Consider the following 19,519-nt stretch of genomic DNA (forward strand, 5'->3'; position numbering starts at 1 on the left):
GAGTAGTCCCATTGAAGTTAATAAGATACTCATGTACTTGAAGTCAAGCAGGTGTTAAGTGCTTTGCTGGATCTTGGTCTATTATCAGGGACATCAAGGGACTCGCCCACAAATGTGAATTAAGATTTTTCTGTGCTTTGTTGTCTATAATTTATTATTATTATTATTTATTTTACAAGGTTTGTATAGAACCATTACTTTGCATGGTTCTTTACAGAGATTTAAACTACACATGGTCCCTTATTCCAAAGAGTTTACTTTCAAAATTAGATACCAACAGAATATAAAAATAAATAAAAGAAAGAACAAGGAGGGGAGAGAGCTAAACAAATAAAAATAATGTGAGGTATAGAAATAATGAGCAAATCAGATACTTCTGGAAGTTTTAAGTTGGAGATTAAGGTAGGACAAGGAGTAGAGAGCACAGGAATGGAAGAAAGCAAACCAAAAACATGGGTTTTGCAGAGGGATTTGAAGGAGGACAGTGAGAATGCCTGGTACACAGGAAGAAGAAGGTTAGGACTTTCCAAGGGTAGGAGCAGCAAGAAAGATCAAAATGAGTGGGGGAGATGAGGAGCAATAGAAGAAGAGATGTAGTCTGGGTCAGAGCTTGAACACAAGGATGAGGAGTTTGATTTCAATTTGGAAAGAGCCAGAGAACTTGGCAGTCATAAGTTGGGGAGAGCAGTCAGAGCAGTGCAAAAAGTGCTCGGGTTAAATAAAAGCATTATGGGGCCAAATTCAGTCAAGAAAAGTTTTCCAGAAAGACTTCTCCACACCTAAAGACTGTGTGTAACACTACACACCAGTATTAGTGAGAGCTTAGGAACTTGTATGCAAAATAACAAGTTACAAAACTTTCCTTGGCACCTTTATGTGCAGTCACCCAGTGTTTTAAAAAATCTTAGTATGTTCTAAACAACTGTATAGTTTTGTGAATGGAGGCAGTAAGCTTCATTGTGCTATGTCTTTCCAATTGCCAGGTATTCTTGTCCATTCTGACAGGTTTCAGAGTAACAGCCGTGTTAGTCTGTATTCGCAAAAAGAAAAGGAGTACTTGTGGCACCTTAAAGACTAACCAATTTATTTGAGCATAAGCTTTCGTGAGCTACAGCTCACTTCATCGGATGCATACTGTGGAAAGTGTAGAAGATCTTTTTATACACACAAAGCATGAAAAAATACCTCCCCCACCCCACTCTCCTGCTGGTAATAGCTAATCTAAAGTGATCACTCTCCTTACAATGAATGTGTATGATAATCAAGTTGGGCCATTTCCAGCACAAATTCAGGTTTTCTCCCCCCACACACCCAAACGCACTCTCCTGTTGGTAGTAGCTTATCTAAAGTGATAAGCTACTACCAACAGGAGAGTGGGTTTGTGGGGGGAACACCTGAATTTGTGCTGGAAATGGCCCAACTTGATTATCATACACATTCATTGTAAGGAGAGTGATCACTTCAGATTAGCTATTACCAGCAGGAGAGTGGGGTGGGGGAGGTATTTTTTCATGCTTTGTGTGTATAAAAAGATCTTCTACACTTTCCACAGTATGCATCCGATGAAGTGAGCTGTAGCTCACGAAAGCTTATGCTCAAATAAATTGGTTAGTCTCTAAGGTGCCACAAGTACTCCTTTTCTTTTTGTCCATTCTGGAACCACTCATCATGCCATTTCAGCACATATTAGATAAAACCTGAATGTGCAAACAAAAGTCCAGTTGGCTGAATACCAATTTCACATATGTCAGACAAGAGATCATGTTTCACATAATAGGAAATGAATATTGGACTTGAAGCCTATATCCAGACATTATAATCTCTTATTATAGCAGTCACACATAACATATTTTCTTCCATATTGAATGCTTTTACCGGTTTGAGAGAGATTCTTTATATATGTAATGGAGAATATTGGTAGAACCTATAGAAACTTTCAAACCTGTATAAACTTTCTAAGTTCACCAACTGTCTATGTAGCAGCGTATGTGTATGTGAGTGCATTATTCATTGCTGCTTACTGTGATGAGGCTCTTTACCTTACCCTGATTGTCTTAGCAACAGGGAGAAAATTGTCATAAATATGGTTTGTACCAGTGGTTCTCTATTTCTTATATTAGAGAAACCCTGTAGTGCTAGAGACATAGTAGGATATTGTGTAAATGTACCAGTGACTAGTAAGAATTATATGTTGTTAAGTAATGTCTGTTTCAGAATTGGTACACAGAAAAGTGTGCCGCAATATCATTTGCAGAAAGATCGTCTCTAGAAATTGTCTGTGACTTCATATAGGTTGCCATGCTGTCCTTCTGGGAAGTGCAGTTTCATGAGAGCTTACAGGTGCCACCATACTTTCAGGTCAGATGTTGAATCAAGCTTTTTTGACCCATTTCTGATGGCTGTCGATTTGAGAGTTAAAGATTTCACAAGACTTGGTCAAAGGAATAGGGGGATAACTTTGGTATCCTGGCTAACAATCCTTGCCAAAATAACACTGGTGTCAGTGTCCAATTCATGTTATTGATCATTTACTGGTTGTTGTATTTGCCTACAGAGAAACCACAATAGCAATATTTAATTACTTTATAAAGCCCTTTAGGATAATTTGAGTATAAGTGTCTCATAAACCAATTTTTTCTCCTAGTTTCACTTGACTGTATTTCTCTTTCATTTGTTCTAATGCTGTTTTGTAAGAGCAAAATCATCCCCTCTGCAAAATCATCTTGAGTATAATGGAACTAGAAGTCATGGATCTCACTTGTGAGGAAAGTACCAGGTTCATGTCATTGTACTGCACTTCCTGGGACCCTTCAGAAGCCCCTCTGCCAGAGCTCAGCAGTATCAGAGCTCAGGATACATTTGGGGCACAGCAGGGAATGGACCCACAGAATCCAACAGCAGTTTGCCTTGGAGATGGTAGAGGTATCCAGTTGGATTTTCAATTGGCAGTTAATTCTGTGTGAAGTAACTCTAACTCCTAACAAACTCGGCCACATAGCTACTAGTGTGACATTATAATGTGACATTATAGGTGTCTTGATGGAGCCATACTTGTCGGGGAGAGGCCAGTAGTGGGGGCGGGGGGTAGCGCTGCATGCAGAAATCTCTATATCCGTAGGAGTGAAGTGGGGTTGAGCAGTGGTGGCCCAGTCTACTTGGAATGTTTGAAATCCTTCCTAACTCAAATAATTAATACATAAATTGCCACAAAGTCAAAATCTTACAACTATATTCCTTAGTAAACCACAACAGATACCCGTACACCTCTTACAGCAGTAGTGATCAAAGAGAATATTTTTTCTCTCTAATCCTTTCTACTTAGTCTTTAAAAGGCCCTGTATTTGAACAGCAGACCTTTTTTTAAAAATGTGCTTATGAAAGGTTCTGTTTTAACTCCAGTCCATCGCTGAAACAAATTCACTTAAAACATAGTCCATATTAACCCAAATGCTATATGTCAACCAGATTATTTAACTATTTTATTTATATACAGTTTTTCATACAATTCTGGTTTTGAAAATTTCACTATGGGTGTTACTGTATAATATCATGCAGTAGTATAAAATCCTGGAAGTGTTTTATGCTTATTCCCTGGCCCACTTTCTCTAGTATCTGCAGTATTTATGCACTGGGAATTTTGTGAGCAGAAATCCAGTGAATCACAATAAGCATTTATTTGCTAAAAGCTTCACATTCATAGCAAGATGATAGATTTTACAACTATCCAAGGACAGAGGGGAAAAAGTTTACTTTAGAACTAGGTTAGGGGAGGCTAGCAGCCAATATTTGTAGTAATGGGAAGATCATTTGTTTCTCATGTAAGGAATATGATCTTTCATTGTTATAACTGAGAAACACACAGAGATCTGTAATTACAAATTAAATATCATCTGAGAGAGGGATCTGGAGTCATGATGAAACAGTCTCTTTGTTAATGGTTTTCTGGTGGTGGCTCTTTTGATGACATCCTTTGGTTAATAGCATTCTCACTTCTGATTCACTTACAGAGTGACTCACTGACTTCTAACTTTTGATATCTTATTAGCTGTTTCAAGTTCCAACTGAAAAGTGCTAATGGGTTAGGTAAATGTGCCATTTAGACCTCTTTTGATATTATTCTAAATGAGCTAGTAATAATCTTACTCTTGTAGTCAATATTTTCTTTATTTACAGTGCACCAGAAAAAACTCTGATCTGTCCTTTTACAACTGTATAGCACTTTCATTTTATCCCCTTCCCATGAGTGGTATTACTGACGAAGTAAAAACTGAGGACACAGTAAGTTCCAGCTTTATCGTCAACTAATGCTTACCAGTAATAATTACAAATAGGATCAATGGAAAGGCTGTCTGCAACATCACTCATTCTTCTTCCAGAAGTATTAAGGAAGAATATGCACCATGCCAAGATGTGCTTGTTAATAATTTTGAAGTGTATTGTAGATATTTATTAGCAAGAAGATTTTAAGAATATATTATGATTTTTATTATTTATTTAAGAGCCATTGATGCTCTCAGCTTCATACAAAACACAAACAAAGGCAGTCCCTGCCCTCCAATTTACAATCTAAAAATTCAAAAATTCAAATATTCATAGAGTGTGTGTGTTTAAAGTGTTTCCACATGAGCCCCTTGGAAGATTTTTACTGGTTCCCATCAGTCATACATGCCCTCTTCTGCACTGCTTGACAATTATAGCCTGCTTTCTCTTTGGTATCGGCAGGGGTCAAAGGGAAGACTTTTGAAAGGTTTGTAGCTATTTGCCTTTTTGATTCATTGAAGTATTTTAGGGTTTTCTATAGTCCACATCACTGTAGTGTCAAGAGTCCTTGTGGGAAGAAGAGTGAGTGGTATTCATGGCTGGATTTTGTTTGGGTGGTTTTTTCATTTTTTTTATGTGTCTAATACTTTCAGTTATGGAAAAAGGACTCTATCAAAGAGAAAGATCTTGCACTGTGCCCTACAGTTCGGCTGTGGATTAATCTAAGCTTCTCTGAAAATTATGCCACAGCCACATCGCCTTGATCAACAATTTTTTTTATCTCCGGCTCTCAGATACTTTGTGTTGGGCATCTTAAGCCATGTTGACCCAAAGGAGTTCAGTTATCTTGGTGGTCTATGGGTAGAATTGTAGTTCTGATGTAATCAGGTTCTCACCTGTTAAGGAATTTGAAGATCAGGACCAAGCTCTTGAACTAGTAACAGAAGTGGATTGAGAGCCAATAGAAAGACCAAGACACAGGGCTGATCTGTTTAGAGTAATTTCTCATTAAGAAAGTGGGTGGCCACTTTCTGCTGAAGCTGAAGCTTCTGCATTGCATCAACCTTCAGCATCAGGAAAAATGTATTACAGAAGTCCAGTTGGGAGGTGACAAATGCCTGGATCTCTGTGGCAGATGCTTGTCTGGGAGTACAGGGTGAAATTTCCAAGCATCCTGGAGGAAGAGGAAAATATTTTTCACCACTGATGCTACATGATCATTCAGGTTGAACAATGAGTTGACCAGGAAGCCTTGCACCAGGGGAAGCAGAAGGGCTTGGATGGAAGCTGTGGGGGAACAGTATCCTAGCTCGTTTTTCAAAGTGTTTCACCCTTTCTGAGCAGTATTAATGGTGGATATTACCCTGGGTTCAGTTTGAACCACTTCTTCATCTAGGAGCTATTTTCTTGTAAGCATTGTGACATCTTATAAGAATACTTAGATGTACATCTTGGTGTCACCAGTATATCATTGGCAGCACAGACCATAGCATCTCACCATTTTTCCGAATATTAAAAGTGAGGGTAAAATGCTTCTTTGAGGGAAGAGGAACAATTTACCTATCGCTATTTTCTTGGTGTTGTTGGAGAGGAATGATGCTATTATAGGGAAACTAGCTGTGTCATGCAAATGTGGACAACTGTTTCGAAAGCTTGTCAAGTTGTATGAGTACTGAGATGTGATCACTATCCATAGTCATAAAGAGGCTGTCCTTTCGTGCTCCCATGCTGTCTCTGCTGTTCTCTCCACAGAAGCCTGATTGCAAAGCATCCAGAATGTTGGCACATGTCACATGTTGTTGGGACTTGGTTGACAATACTTTCTCAGTGATTTTTTCCTAGGAATGGAAGGTTGGAAGCATGATGGTCCTATGAGTTTTTCTCCTGTCATGTTTCTTCGTTTGCTTGCTTGCTTGCAGCATGATCCCCAAGAATGAGCAGGGGGGTTGGAAGTCAGAAGATCCTGAGTTCTAATCCTTGCTGTGTTACTGACTTGTGTGAGCTTGCTCTCTGCCTCCTTTTCCTCATCTGTGAAATAGCTGCAGGAATGCTTAATTTACGTAGCTATTATGATTAATTATTTGTATGGAACTTTGAGCACATAAAGCTCCATATAGCATATTTAAAAAAAAATGAAAAGATTAATTTGGATGTGAATTAAGCTAAACCAAATTAAGGACACTTTAATTCTGAGTAACAGCATTCATACAGGGGTTGAAAGGGGTTTAATTAATTCACTTTAAAAGTTAATTTGGATGAGTGTCCCCATGTAGACAAGCCCTTTATCTGACTGCAGATATACTTGCCTGAAATAATTTTCCTTCTAGTATGTGCTTAAATTCTCCATAAAATATGTGAGAACATTCATTAAAAAAAGGATGTTAAAAGAACCCTATTGAAATGCAGGCTTTTTGTTGGCAATATCCCTACTGTATTACTGGCTCCTTAGATCAGAAATTCATGGGAAGGCAGTTGAATGAATCATCTGATTAGTACATCAGGCCTTCATCCTGCTCTTTTCTATCCTGGTTTAGGAGGAAAGTACTATATCTGTGTTTTTAATTCTTTCCAGAGTATGATGAATAAAAGGAAAAGTTTCCAACGAAGTTTCATTCACTGATAAATATAGGAATCCTTTTTCTGAGCTATTTCTAGTAAGCCTTCCAAAACTTTGTACTCTTCTGCGCCCCACATAAATTTCTCTTGCAGTTTCCTTCGCTTCTGAGAAACAAGGTTACACAGGCAAACTTCAGTGTGATTACATCATCAACAAGGGACAAAATCGTGATCCTATCAGTTGTAACGGTTGCAATATTCATGAATGGAATCCTGAAAGTTCAAATAGTTAAGCCCAAATAAAATTGTGATCTTTATCCCACTTGACAGCTACATTTATCAAATTATTAAGGGGAAAAATTGATTGCTAAAAGTTATAGTATGATCTATTATGTGATTTTATCAAGGTATAACTGTATTACCAAGTGGAAATTGCACTCTTATTCAGAATGTGAATTGAATACACACAATTTCATAACGTAACAATTACACTATTATTCTGGCAATTTTGTTTCTGTTCTTAATATTTTTGTTTCTTTTCTCACTCCCTTTTTCTTCAACATCTTTTTTCTAACCATTACATTAGAAAATAAAAATAGGAAAATGAGGCAAGGGAATTGAATAATGAAAATTTACACAAACCAGTTTAATTTCACCTCATGTATTTGAATTCATCAAACAAGTAAACATTAAATCATATGCCACATATTAATTAACAGGTTGACATACAGAAGCCGATTGGGTACATATACAAAACTATATTTCTTGCCATTGATATATAATCTTGTTTGCAGCCACGTTTAAGTTTTTCCTTGGTACAATTTCATTGATATTTTATATTTCCACAGAAGAGTAAAATACATTTTAAATGCCGTAATTTTAAAAACAAAATAAAAAATCGGTCTTTGTTATGATAGATACTCAAGACAACTAGAAACTATTACTTTAGCAGAATATTGCTTGGGTTCCTAGCTAGATAAAACATTTTTTTGTTGACTGGTTTACGTAAAAGAGAAGAAGCAGCAGCAGCAGCAACAGCTCTGCTTCAAACAGGTTCGCTCTTGGCACAGCCATTAGTGCCAGTCTTTCAATAGCATGTCAGATTGATTGGCAGGCAGTCCCTTTCCTCTTTAGTGAAGAACAGTAATTTTAGTGTGTGCTTGAAATAAAAACCTAGAATAAATGATTTTCCGTTTGTAAAGGAGGAAGCTAGGTTTCTTGCAACCTATGTACATTACTTTGTATTGCGTTTCACAGAAAATTAAGCTATGTAAAATTCATTTGATTATTTTGTCACCCACTTCTAGCACTAGGCTTTATATGCCTGAGAAAACAGCCACCTGACAGTATCTTTCTCTGTATAGGAATGACGTATAGGTAGGACCCTACCAAATTCATGGCTGTGAAAAACGCATCACAGACCATGAAAACTGGTCTCCCCCCATGAAATCTGGATTTTTGTGTGCTTTTACCCTATATGATACAGATTTCATGGGGGGGAGCCGCGTTTCTCAAATTGAGGGTCCTGACCCAAAAGGGAGTTGCAGGGGGATTGCAAGATTATTTTAGGGGGGTTGCAGCATTGCCACTCTTGTCTTCAGAGCTGGGCACCCTGCCAGCAGTAGCACAGAATGAGAGTGTCAAGACCAAACGATGCCATCTGTACTTCTGCCCTGCTGCCTTCAGAGCTGGGCGTCTGGAGAGTGGCGGCTGCTGACTGAGGGCACAGCTCTGCAGACAGCAGCACAGAAGTAAAGGTGGCAATACCACACCATGCCATCCTTACCTCTGCTATGCTGCTGCTGGCAGCAGCTCTGCCTTCAGAACTGGGATCCTGGCCAGCAGCCGCCGCTCTCCAGCTGCCTGGCTCTGAAGGCAGCGCCATCGCCAGCAGCAACGCAGAAGGAAGGGTAGCAGTACCTCAACCACCCCACAACTCTTTTTGGGTCAGGGCCCCTACAAGTACAACACTGTAAAATTTCAGATTTAAGTAGCTGAAATCACGACATTTACAATTTTTAAATTCCTCTGACCATGAAGTTGACCAAAATGTACCATGAATTTGGTAGGGTCCTACCTATAGGCTTTGGCCTTTTTAAATAGCAGGTGGGGTAAAACCTTGCTGAGATCATGGAGCCTTTTTTTCCTTTCCCTCACTATAAGCTGCATATGTGGTTTGGGTAGCCACTATTGCAAAGCAACAAAGGCTGAGCTGAATTCCTTTTACAGCTACCTCATCCTGTCAGTCAGATCAGCCAACAGGTATTGCTGATGAGTGACATGGAGCAGGGGGAGCTACTGTCAGCCTGTGCGCCATTCTTCCATCAACTAGAGGTGCTGAAGTGAGTGCAGGTCCATGGCTGCCTCCCTCATCAGCCCATTAGATGGCTAGCACTGGCAGTAGCACTGTACTTGTTAAGTTCCTATGCAGACCTCATGGGAGTTAAGTCCTACAAAGCATTCCTGTGTCCACCATTAAGGAAACCATTCTAATGATCATACCAGGGCTATGTGAGTGTTTCTGTCACTTCATGTAGCAGCATTGCCACATATCTGTGTGCTCTAGTCCATGTCCCTCTATATATACCTTGGTCCTCAAGGGTGCTTGCTACATAACGTAAACTATATGAACATCTCCCAGTATTAACATCTTGACACTCTGAATTCTCCATTTTTAAACTCTGTCCTTCCTAATGCTGTAAAACCGAGGCCCAGAGTTATGTCACCATCACTGTTTGTTGTGGATTTTTCTGTAGAAGACTGATGAGTGTGCAGCCCCTCAAACTTGTTTCCATGTCCCAGTTTCACAGGTTATCTTCTAGTCCTTGTCACCATGGCATTTGGAAAGTGTCAGAGGTAGAATGAGGGATTAGATTGGTTTATACATGTCAGTCTGTGATTGTCCTCTGGGATACCAAGGGTAGTAGTGATCCTGATGGGAACTGACAGGATCCACATCCTTTGGGCTGCACTCTCCAGGCCTACCCTGAGCTCATCACATGAGTATATGATATCTTCCAGGGTGAGCCTTTATTCCTGAACAACCTGTGTCTCTGTGGTGTGTTGAAAGGTCTCCTTTGGCTTATTGACCTTTTGCGGAGGGTACTTGGTGTCTTCTATGTCTCTGAGCTAAGGCTAGCCGGATAGCCCTCCTTTTTTCCCTTACTTGTTTCAAAATATACTACCATAGCATGTTTCAGAGTAACAGCCGTGTTAGTCTGTATTCGCAAAAAGAAAAGGAGGACTTGTGGCACCTTAGAGACTAACCAATTTATTAGAGCATAATAAATGTAGCTGTAGCTCACGAAAGCTTATGCTCTAATAAATTGGTTAGTCTCTAAGGTGCCACAAGTACTCCTTTTCTTTTTACCATAGCATGGTTGAATGTGGTTCTGCAGCCAGTAGTTAGCATAGTCTCTACCCTATGTAGCATACCCCTAGAAATACTCAGCCGTCTCCTAAACTATGTGTTGTACCTGACCTCTTTAGCAGTCATACCACAACTCTCAGGGGACTAGGCTGTAACAAAGCATCTGCTCTGAAAACTTCTCAAGTTGCCAACCATGTGCTGAGCTCCAGCTGGAGTGCACAAAAAAACATTTCCCATCCTGCATAGATGGCAGAATCATTGATTAAAAGATGATCAGACTCCTCTTCTAGGCAAGCTATTAGTCCATTACATTTATAGATAAATTCATCCTTCATGCGGAACATATCAAACACTATTTTATTACCTTATTTGGAGCTAAAAATGTACTAGTATGTACTTAACATAAAACTTTAAACGCAAAGCTGAAATATTATAATGTAGATGTACAAGAATTCCCTGAAGACAAGTCACCACAACTGGAAAAGACATGAATGTTGAATTTTGCTAGAGTATAAATATGCATAATAAATAGTATACAATAAATTTAAATAATAAAATTATAGTTTAGTGTTGAATTAGTGTTTTCAAATACTATGAAAAGATAAAATACAACAACAGACAATTAGAATAGTCAGAAAAAAGTTACAAGAAGGAAACAATGAAATAAAGAACTATTCCTAGAAAGATATGAATTCAGAAATAAAGCTAGACCTACTATTTCATTGGAGTCATACAGATTTTTTGTAATGTAGACTGCACCAAACTACTAAAATATTAATTTGTGTCTTATTAGCAAAAACTCTTATGAATGGATATCCCAATCCATTACACAATCTGAAGTTATGGTGGATTCATAGGAAATATAGTCATTCTATATTCATGTGAGCAAAGTGTATGTATTGATAAGATAAATAAAACATTTAAGAAGAATGTCAAACTACAGGTTTAATTGTAAATACCAGCTTAAATTTAATATAAAAGCATAACAATACTTAGTGTGATCACAATTATGAAGAGATGACTGCACTTCTTGAGCGTTTAAACTGACAGTGCTCCCAAGACCTGGGGGCACTATATTTCAGTATAACCACATTTTAGAGTATATTATTGCCTACATAATATCACCACCTGTTGGCCTTTATCACTACAGCTGTACATTGTACAGAGCCTGCTTTTTATTTTGTCCTTCAGCAGTGCTCCTGTCTCTTTCCTGATCATATTGCATATTTTGCTTCTTCGTTTCCTTTTAGATGCTTATACTACCATACAGTTACCTGCACTGAAAAAGTATACTATTTGCTATAACTGAACTGATAGGTATACATTTGTATGCAATTTGCTTTCATTTGCCTTCCAACTCAGTATCATCCCAAGTCTTGAATATTGGCTTTTAGTGATTGAATTACATGAATAAATAGGCCCTGATCCAGCAAAGCAGTTAAGCATGTGTGTAACTTTAAGCATGTGAGCAGTCCACTGAAATCAGTTATGTAGATGCTCAAGTGCTTTGCTAGACGGATACAAAATGAGTAGCTGGGCCGTCAACAATAATCACTTTGGTGACTCACTGAACACTGGCAAAGAGTCCTGTGGCAGCTTACAGACTGACAGACGTATTGGAGCATAGGCTTTCGTGGGTGAATACCCACTTCGTCTGATGCATCTAGACTAACTAAACATTGGCACTCCATCCTAAAAAGTTTTTATTTAGGATTTCCTTTCGTTTGCTTTCTCCGATTAGATGTATACCAGACCAGTATTTCTTGACTGAATCTTGGTTATTCACCTTTTGTAATTAAGATATTTTGTCTATCTGACACATATTTCTCTTTTTTACTTTTCTAATTTACATTATACTTCCAATAGTTCTTTATAATTTTTCCCATTTTTTCATTTGCCTGATCTTTGGTACCTTTAAAATCCTAAATGCTGTTCCATATATCCTTAGTAACCAGATTGGATTTTTCTGTCCTTTTTAATATTTAGGTTTTATTGGATGAATGTAGATTGTACCTTCTCTAACTGTGCCTTAAATAATTGCCACTTAAGGGAATTAAGAAGTACAAGGGAAGGAAAATGCTGACCCATAGACTAAGCAGAGGGGAAAAATGTTCCCACTGGGTCCAATTTCATAAGAAGGACCATCAGGATAGTGACTAGGACCTGAAATTATGGGCTGAATGACCTCTAAAAAATTAGCAGTTCAAAGAGGAGCTTGTCTATAATTGTTTGCACTAAAGAAAGTGGGGATAGAGAGAAATCCCATAGAAGGAAGGCTGCTTCCTTATTCTTGGTTCATAGAATATCAGGGTTGGAAGGGACCTCAGGAGGTCATCTAGTCCAACCCCCTGCTCAAAGCAGGACCAACCCCCTGCTCAAAGCGGGACCAATCCCCAGCTAAATCATCCCAGCCAGGGCTTTGTCAAGTCTGACCTTAAAAACTTCGAAGGAAGGAGATTCCACCACCTCCCTAGGTAACACATTCCAGTGTTTCACCACCCTCCTAGTGAAAAAGTTTTTCCTAATATCCAACCTAAACCTCCCCTACTGCAACTTGAGACCATTACTCCTTGTTCTGTCATCTGCTGCCACTGAGAACAGTCTAGATCCATCCTCTTTGGAACCCCCTTTCAGGTAGTGGAAAGCAGCTATCAAATTCCCCCTAATTCTTCTCTTCCGCAGACTATACAATCCCAGTTCCCTCAGCCTCTCCTCATAAGTCATGTGTTCCAGACCCCTAATCATTTTTGTTGCCGTCCGCTGGACTCTTTCCAATTTTTCCACATCCTTCTTGTAGTGTGGGGCCCAAAACTGGACACAGTACTCCCGATGAGGCCTCACCTCATCATGGTTAACATATGAAATGAGATAATATACTGTACCTTGTAGTTTTTTTCAATGTCAGAAGATCATATAGTAGGTCAGTTCCAAAAAGGCAGATGAAAATATCTTAAATTCCAAAGGAATATTTTTATGCATGTCCTCTATTAATCATATTCAAACACAGTACAATATATTCATCAATACCATAATATAAGAATCTGGTGAAAGTGATGAAGAGAATGTGCAATATAAAGGACCTTGAAGACACTGCTAAATTCACACAGATTATTTTCTCCTTTAGCTATATTGTCTAATTCTTATATAATATGCCCTGGCAGTGTTAGGGGGCCATAAAATGGGTACAAGTGACATATAAATTACAAAGGGGCCTTAGTGTAAATAAGCATAGAGGTCTGTAGTCTTCGGAAAATGTCAATAATTGATCTAGACTTCTAGACACTGGGCTAAATTCACTGCTGGTAGAATTGAATGCAGTTCCATTGACTTCAATTGAATTTCACCCATTTACACCAACAGTTAATTTGTTCCATTGTCTTCAGAAAGGTGGGGATAAAATTGTAAGCTGGTCTCTTAGGACACAATGAAGAATATTTGCAACTACTGTACAATCAGCTAATACTATTATTATTATTCATGACACTTCTTTTGTTTTTCAAAAAAAGTTTCAACAACCTAGGTGATTGTTACCAGAAGGTTTTTAAGGGAAAGCTTGATGCTCTGTAACTAAAGGAAAAAGCTGGTTACTGTCTGACATTTAGGAATTGAAATGTAGGGGTGGTCAACGCATCTGCAAACAAGGCATTAGGACAGCTGCTACATTACTACTGTAAGTTTGTACCTGTGTCTCTGTGCATCTTGCCAAAAATGTACATTCTGGTTTCTATCTTACTGCATCTGTTCAAAGACCAGGAAATAATAGTAGGTGTAAATTCCTAGAGCTTCATCTCCAGAAGATTTACCAAAAAAATCAAAATATCTACTTTGAAGCAAAGAGCATCTTGTGATAGTGACAAAGATAAACCCTAATTATTTTGGCTCAGGAGACATCCAAATCTTTCAGATTCTGGAAATTCATTTTATCTGAATTTCGGATTCAGAGTGCACAGCTGACATTCAGATAAATGGTGTTTGAAAATTCTTGGCAGCAACTATTTAACCACTTAGATGAAAAAAATTTCTGTCACAGTAGTTTTTTTTTTGAATGTCAAGGAGGTAATCATATAGAAAAGGGTGAACTTTGGGGAATATAGTTTTAAAATGTCTAAAGTCCATGGACATGAGTGTGTACCACAAAACAAGTTTATGCCAAAAGGAGTATATTTACTGACATAAAAGTTTTTAATGCAATTGAAAATTAAGCCTTACTAAGGACTGCAAGATTTGGCCCTAACAGTCCCTTATTCTCGTCCTTTGTGTCACTATATTGTTTGTTGCTGAGCTGCTTCTTTGTTTGGCCATGCTAGAGCAGGACAGGAGATACTGGATGTGGTTTAATTAGACCACAATTTTATTTCTAAATGTCAGAGAGTATCCTGCAGATAAAAGTATAAAGTGCATGTAATTCCATAATCATTTACACATACCTGGGTTTCCCTCCCTTTACCCATCCAGATCCCCAGCATCAGGTGCCTCTGCTCCACTCTACTTCGGAAATCATAGCTTTCCATTCAACATCTGCCACCCAGGTATAGAAAACAGCTATTTTTTTAAAATAAGGAAAATGGGTTTACAGCTTCCAATTTATTTCCTCCTGTGACTATTAATGAGGAACTCCCTTTGGCTGTCTTTCTAAAGTCTACCCTCATTTGAACATAATGATTTCAAACTTTGGATGTCCATTACCTATTAGGACCTGGCCACTTCCCTCTCAAATGAGGGTTATTGGGGGGGGGGCGGCTATAAAGGAGAGGGGGTTGGCTCCCTGCTGTACCAATCCCAGTAGCCCCAAACCCCCCACCCCCCATTTCTGCTTCTTTAAAGGATACCTCCTTTAAAGTCTTTCCCAGTTTATTTTATCTGATCACCATATCCCTTCCCTACAGAGTACCTGAACTGGACATTTGCCCCATACTTACATCATGAGTTGCGACATCATAGCCTAATGCCCTTTTCATGTTTGTCCCAACTAAGCCCCAGACCCACTATGGGGAATGCACCTCACCTTGGCCAATCTGGCAGTGAGGGAAAAAATTTCTTTCCAGCCCTCCAAGAGAGGAGCAGCTAGCATATAATCCCCACAGTGGATCGTGACAAAACCTGGTATTTAACTGTTTCCATGGGTGGGAGGGAGGGTGCTGCCCTGCCTGGTCTAAGTAAAAGAGGGCTTTTTCCTGCACCAGCATGGACCTAAATAGTCTCCTCTCTCTTCCGGTCACTGGAGGGTGGGTGGATGGGATGGGTCAGTGTCCCCTTGTTTACCTGGTCTGATAAGCTGCTGCAGCAAGTCACTCTCTGGCTGTCTAGCCTTAAAGGGGGCCGCACACCTTTTCCTACAAGCCAGACAACAGCCCCTACTGCTTAATGTGCGGTGAGGTCATTCTATTAGCCTTCACGTCATACAGGGTTTAACTTGGCATCTCTCAAGACTCTCTGTGATATTTGTTCACCAGTTTGCTCTTACATCCATCCATTCATGCAAAAATTCGAAAATGTCAAAAGTCATGGACTATTTTTCAAAATATGAGAATCATGAAATCTGCCAGCTGTAATTAAAATCTAGCCTTATGTATATCATAGATCAGCAGAGCTAAAACAATAGTAAAATATAACCCTCCACCGTCTCTTTATTTTTAAAGTTCAGGGTTGTTCAATGAATAAACTATTCCTTAAACCTTTCAGCTCATGGGATTGACCAGTTAAGCAGACATATTTATTTTGATGTGTATAGGGATTTCAAATTTAAAACAAAATGATAAAAGTTTAGAATATAAAACAAATGAACTAAGCAGAAAAGCAGAGTCTCTGTTGGACATCCAAAGTTACAAAGACAGTTAAACAGGAGGAAATGAATTGGAAACTGTAAACCCATTTTCCTTTTTTAAAAAAAAACAGCTGTTTTCTATACCTGGATGGCAGATGTTGAGTGGAAAGCTATGATTTCTAAAGTGGAGTGGAGCAGAGGCACCTGTTGAAGAGAAAAATTTGAAAGCTTGTGGGATGCTATTTGAGCATGGACTAAAATGAATAAATAGTTCTCAATGGTAAGGTTCTTCGCCATTGAGAATTTTGGGAAAGAATTATTTAAAGATAACTTTAAGGAAAGAACAGGGCTTCTTATTCTTGAAGGTTGCTGTAAAACTGTTGTAGCTTTCATGTCAGCCAGTGGGGGGAAAATAATGTTTGATGTTTTAGGAGTATGCTTCTTATAACGTAATTCAGATTTGAGCATGAAGCACTTTTAGATAGGTGACTCTGCGGGTTCATAAAAGTGGCTCATGACCTGATGATTACCCTGTTGGTAAGGTGCGTGCCCATTATTTATCTGGTGAGTCTGCTGTACTTTATGTGGAAAGAATGTTTTCTTGTGACAAGTCTCAAATTTGAAATGAAATACTGATAGGTGCATTTGATTTTTGTTTTTATTTTCAAAAACTCTCTTTATAGTTTATTAGTTTGTAAGCTCTGCCTTCAGCTAAAATCAGTTATTTTTTCTCCCAAACCATCATTTTGAAAACCAATACGTATCCTGTCATGTTAACATTAATGGGTGAAGTGAACTGATTAGAGTTATTTTTGCCATTAATTTTCTTTTGAAATCACTTTAAAATTTGTGATCCAAGAAGAGAGAATGTTGTATAGTTCTGCTGAGACTTTTGGTTGTTGTTGATTGACGGAAAGAGGGGTTTTTTGGGTTTTTTTTTGTTGGAATAAGAGAAAAATACAAATTTTACTAAAAGCAATGGCAAATGTAAAATTGTACTTCTCTTCAGTTACATTTTAGAGATCTTGATAATAAAGCTTTTAGTGTATTTGATTTTAGCTCCCATTGACACAACACGACACTTCTCAGAGCAGCTACTTGTTTTCTCATAGGTTGTTGTACATCTGATACTGACTTCACCATTCAAGTCTAGACTAATATGTTGGTGAAATGTGAATGTCTACATTCTTGGCTAGGCTTTGCTATTTACTACTAACATTTCAAAGGATTAAAAGGAAGTATTGCCTCCTGTGTCCAGTCATATTTAATCATAGTGTAATTGTGTCTGTTTAGAAAGAGCTATATATGAAATTGATTTCTAAGACAATTTGGCCCTCATCCTGCAAAGACTTATGCCTATGAGTAGTCCCATCGAACTAATCATGCACATAAAGTTGTTCATGTGGTTGCAGGAGCCGGGCCCATGTTAGAATAGTTTGAGAACTTGTGTTTTTGTGTAAGTCTGTAGAAAACGCTTGTTTTTAAATAGTGCTTTTACTCAGTCCATACTACCTGGCCAAACTGTGTCATAAATAGTTTTAGCAAGAAGTGTGTTGACTGTATTAAACACAGTTTAATGCTCTGGGTAGGTGGATCCCTATTGACATTGATTGGCGGAACTAGCTGATCTTGACCTTAGTAAATTTTCCTAATGTGTAACTGGAAACTAAAAACAGGAAAAAACAAAATTAGGCACATAAGTTTAGTGTTATCTAGAAAGAACTACGACATGCAACACAGGAAGAACAGTATCTATGCTATTAAACTGAACACACTGCAATATTTTCAGTAGTTCACCACAGTATGGATTGTAGAGTGGGAGATGTTTTCCAATAATTGAAAGTCTTAAGGCCGCGTAAGATTAGAACTGAATGTTTTACTGTTGCAGCTGTACTAGATGGGTGATTTAGGCAACCTGAAATGCATATTTTCACTTTCCACTAAACTTTTTTTTCCACTTCCATCAGAACCATTAGAAATTATGTCAAGTGTTTTAAGTGTTTTTCAACAAAGAGTGTAATTGGATGGGTTTTTATTTTTCTCTCTATCCTACATCTGTTGTAAGGATTAGGACATGAAATTTAAAAGTGGATTTACTCAACCTGGGACACACAAATATATTTTTAGTTTTAAATTCTCTTTAAAAATATTCAGTTCGGTTTTATACATTATTAAGGGCATCCATGGTGAACATTTTATCCAGTAGTACCATTGGTTGGTTTTGTTTTTATCATAGGGAACTGAAAAGTCCATTGGTAATTTTTTTATTAAAAAGCTTGTTAATCTCCATTGATTTCTAAGTTTGTTATAGATTCTTAGCTGAAAAATACAGTACATCACTGGCTGTTCTATCACCTGACAGCAATTGATAAAGCATCCATGCAGAAAGTGTCAGAAAAGGTTAATATTTATTGATTTTTATGGTGCTGCAGCCAATGTAGTTTTGCCATCAAAGATGTATGGCCACCAGCAATGGAATCTGTAAAATTGCAGGTTGCACGCTAGTTTTTATTATAGCCTATGTCAGTAGTCTGGACTTTAAAAATGACAGATATTTAGTTTAAGACAAAAAGCTCTGCATGTGCAGCTACTAAATACCTGCGACTGGAATTTAGTATTCTGAAACGAAACCCAAGAGCAGCACTTAAAAGCTCAAGGGGAAAAAAACACCCAACCTTGCATTGCAAGCGACGATCACATTTAGCCTTTTCATTCACTTAACTACGTGCTATTGATCTGCAGACGGTGCCCAAGCAAGTGATAGCTGAAATTATAAGCAATAAAGGGCTTGCTTCTTCAAACAAAAAAGTATATAATTAGGAGGGGCATAGGAGGGGGCAAAGCCTGTGTTTGGTTTTAAAGGAGTTTAAACAAAATGGAATGAGTGCAACAGCCATGTTTAAATATACACAAGGAGAAATCTGGTTGCCTTGAAGCATAAATCCGTGCTCTGGTTGCAGTTTATGTGTAAAAATTAGGAGTGCACTACAGCCTTTACATTTATCTCCATCAGTACTTGCCTGACAGAAAGGCAGTCCGTTGGTTTGCCTACACCAAGCAGGGACACGGAAATCTTTCAAAGCTTTAACTTTTCTAAATGTATCTGTAGTTTACATTTTTATTCTATTTTTCACTTAGCTGACTTTTTACACCATACTTTCATAACTGGTATGGCTTTCTGGAAGCTGCAAACTATTCTGGAAGATATATAAATGCTAGTTAAAGAGTTGAAAGTTACTCTAATAAAAAAGAAAATATGTCCCAATCCTGCCACCTTTATATATGAGTAACTCTTATTCAAGTAGACCCCCTGACTTGAGTTGAACTGTTCTCAAGAGCATGGACAACAAGACTGGGCCCTATATTTCAAAAGTATGAATTAAATTTCTGTATTATAGAATTGTTATTTTTATACTACAATTTTGCATGCATGTGTCTCTCTTTTTTACTTTCTTTAAAGTCGATAGTGGTGATGGAGGGATAATTTCGTAAACTAATGATAATTCTAATGGTAAGCAACACTTTTAAGTTTTACCTGACCAGTAGAATAAACTGTGTGGTGTACTGTA

General features: G+C 38.1%; 1 protein-coding gene across 7 annotated transcripts in view; it reads left to right on the forward strand.

Moving 5' to 3' along the window:
* ZNF407 (zinc finger protein 407) overlaps positions 1-19,519 on the forward strand; it is a 462,963-nt gene that overhangs the window by 328,375 nt on the left and 115,069 nt on the right. The window contains exon 9 of one of the 7 annotated variants that reach the window (XM_073331775.2): positions 2,293-9,617. The exons of the other annotated variants lie outside the window; for them this stretch is intronic. Within the exon in view, the coding sequence (XP_073187876.1) occupies positions 2,293-2,330 (38 nt within the window). The 3' untranslated portion in view covers positions 2,331-9,617. Of the gene's footprint in view, positions 1-2,292; positions 9,618-19,519 lie in introns of those variants that run through there. 7 annotated transcript variants of the gene reach the window in all.

Source organism: Lepidochelys kempii, chromosome 2 (assembly GCF_965140285.1).
Source record: "Lepidochelys kempii isolate rLepKem1 chromosome 2, rLepKem1.hap1, whole genome shotgun sequence".
NCBI classification, from domain to species: domain Eukaryota; kingdom Metazoa; phylum Chordata; order Testudines; family Cheloniidae; genus Lepidochelys; species Lepidochelys kempii.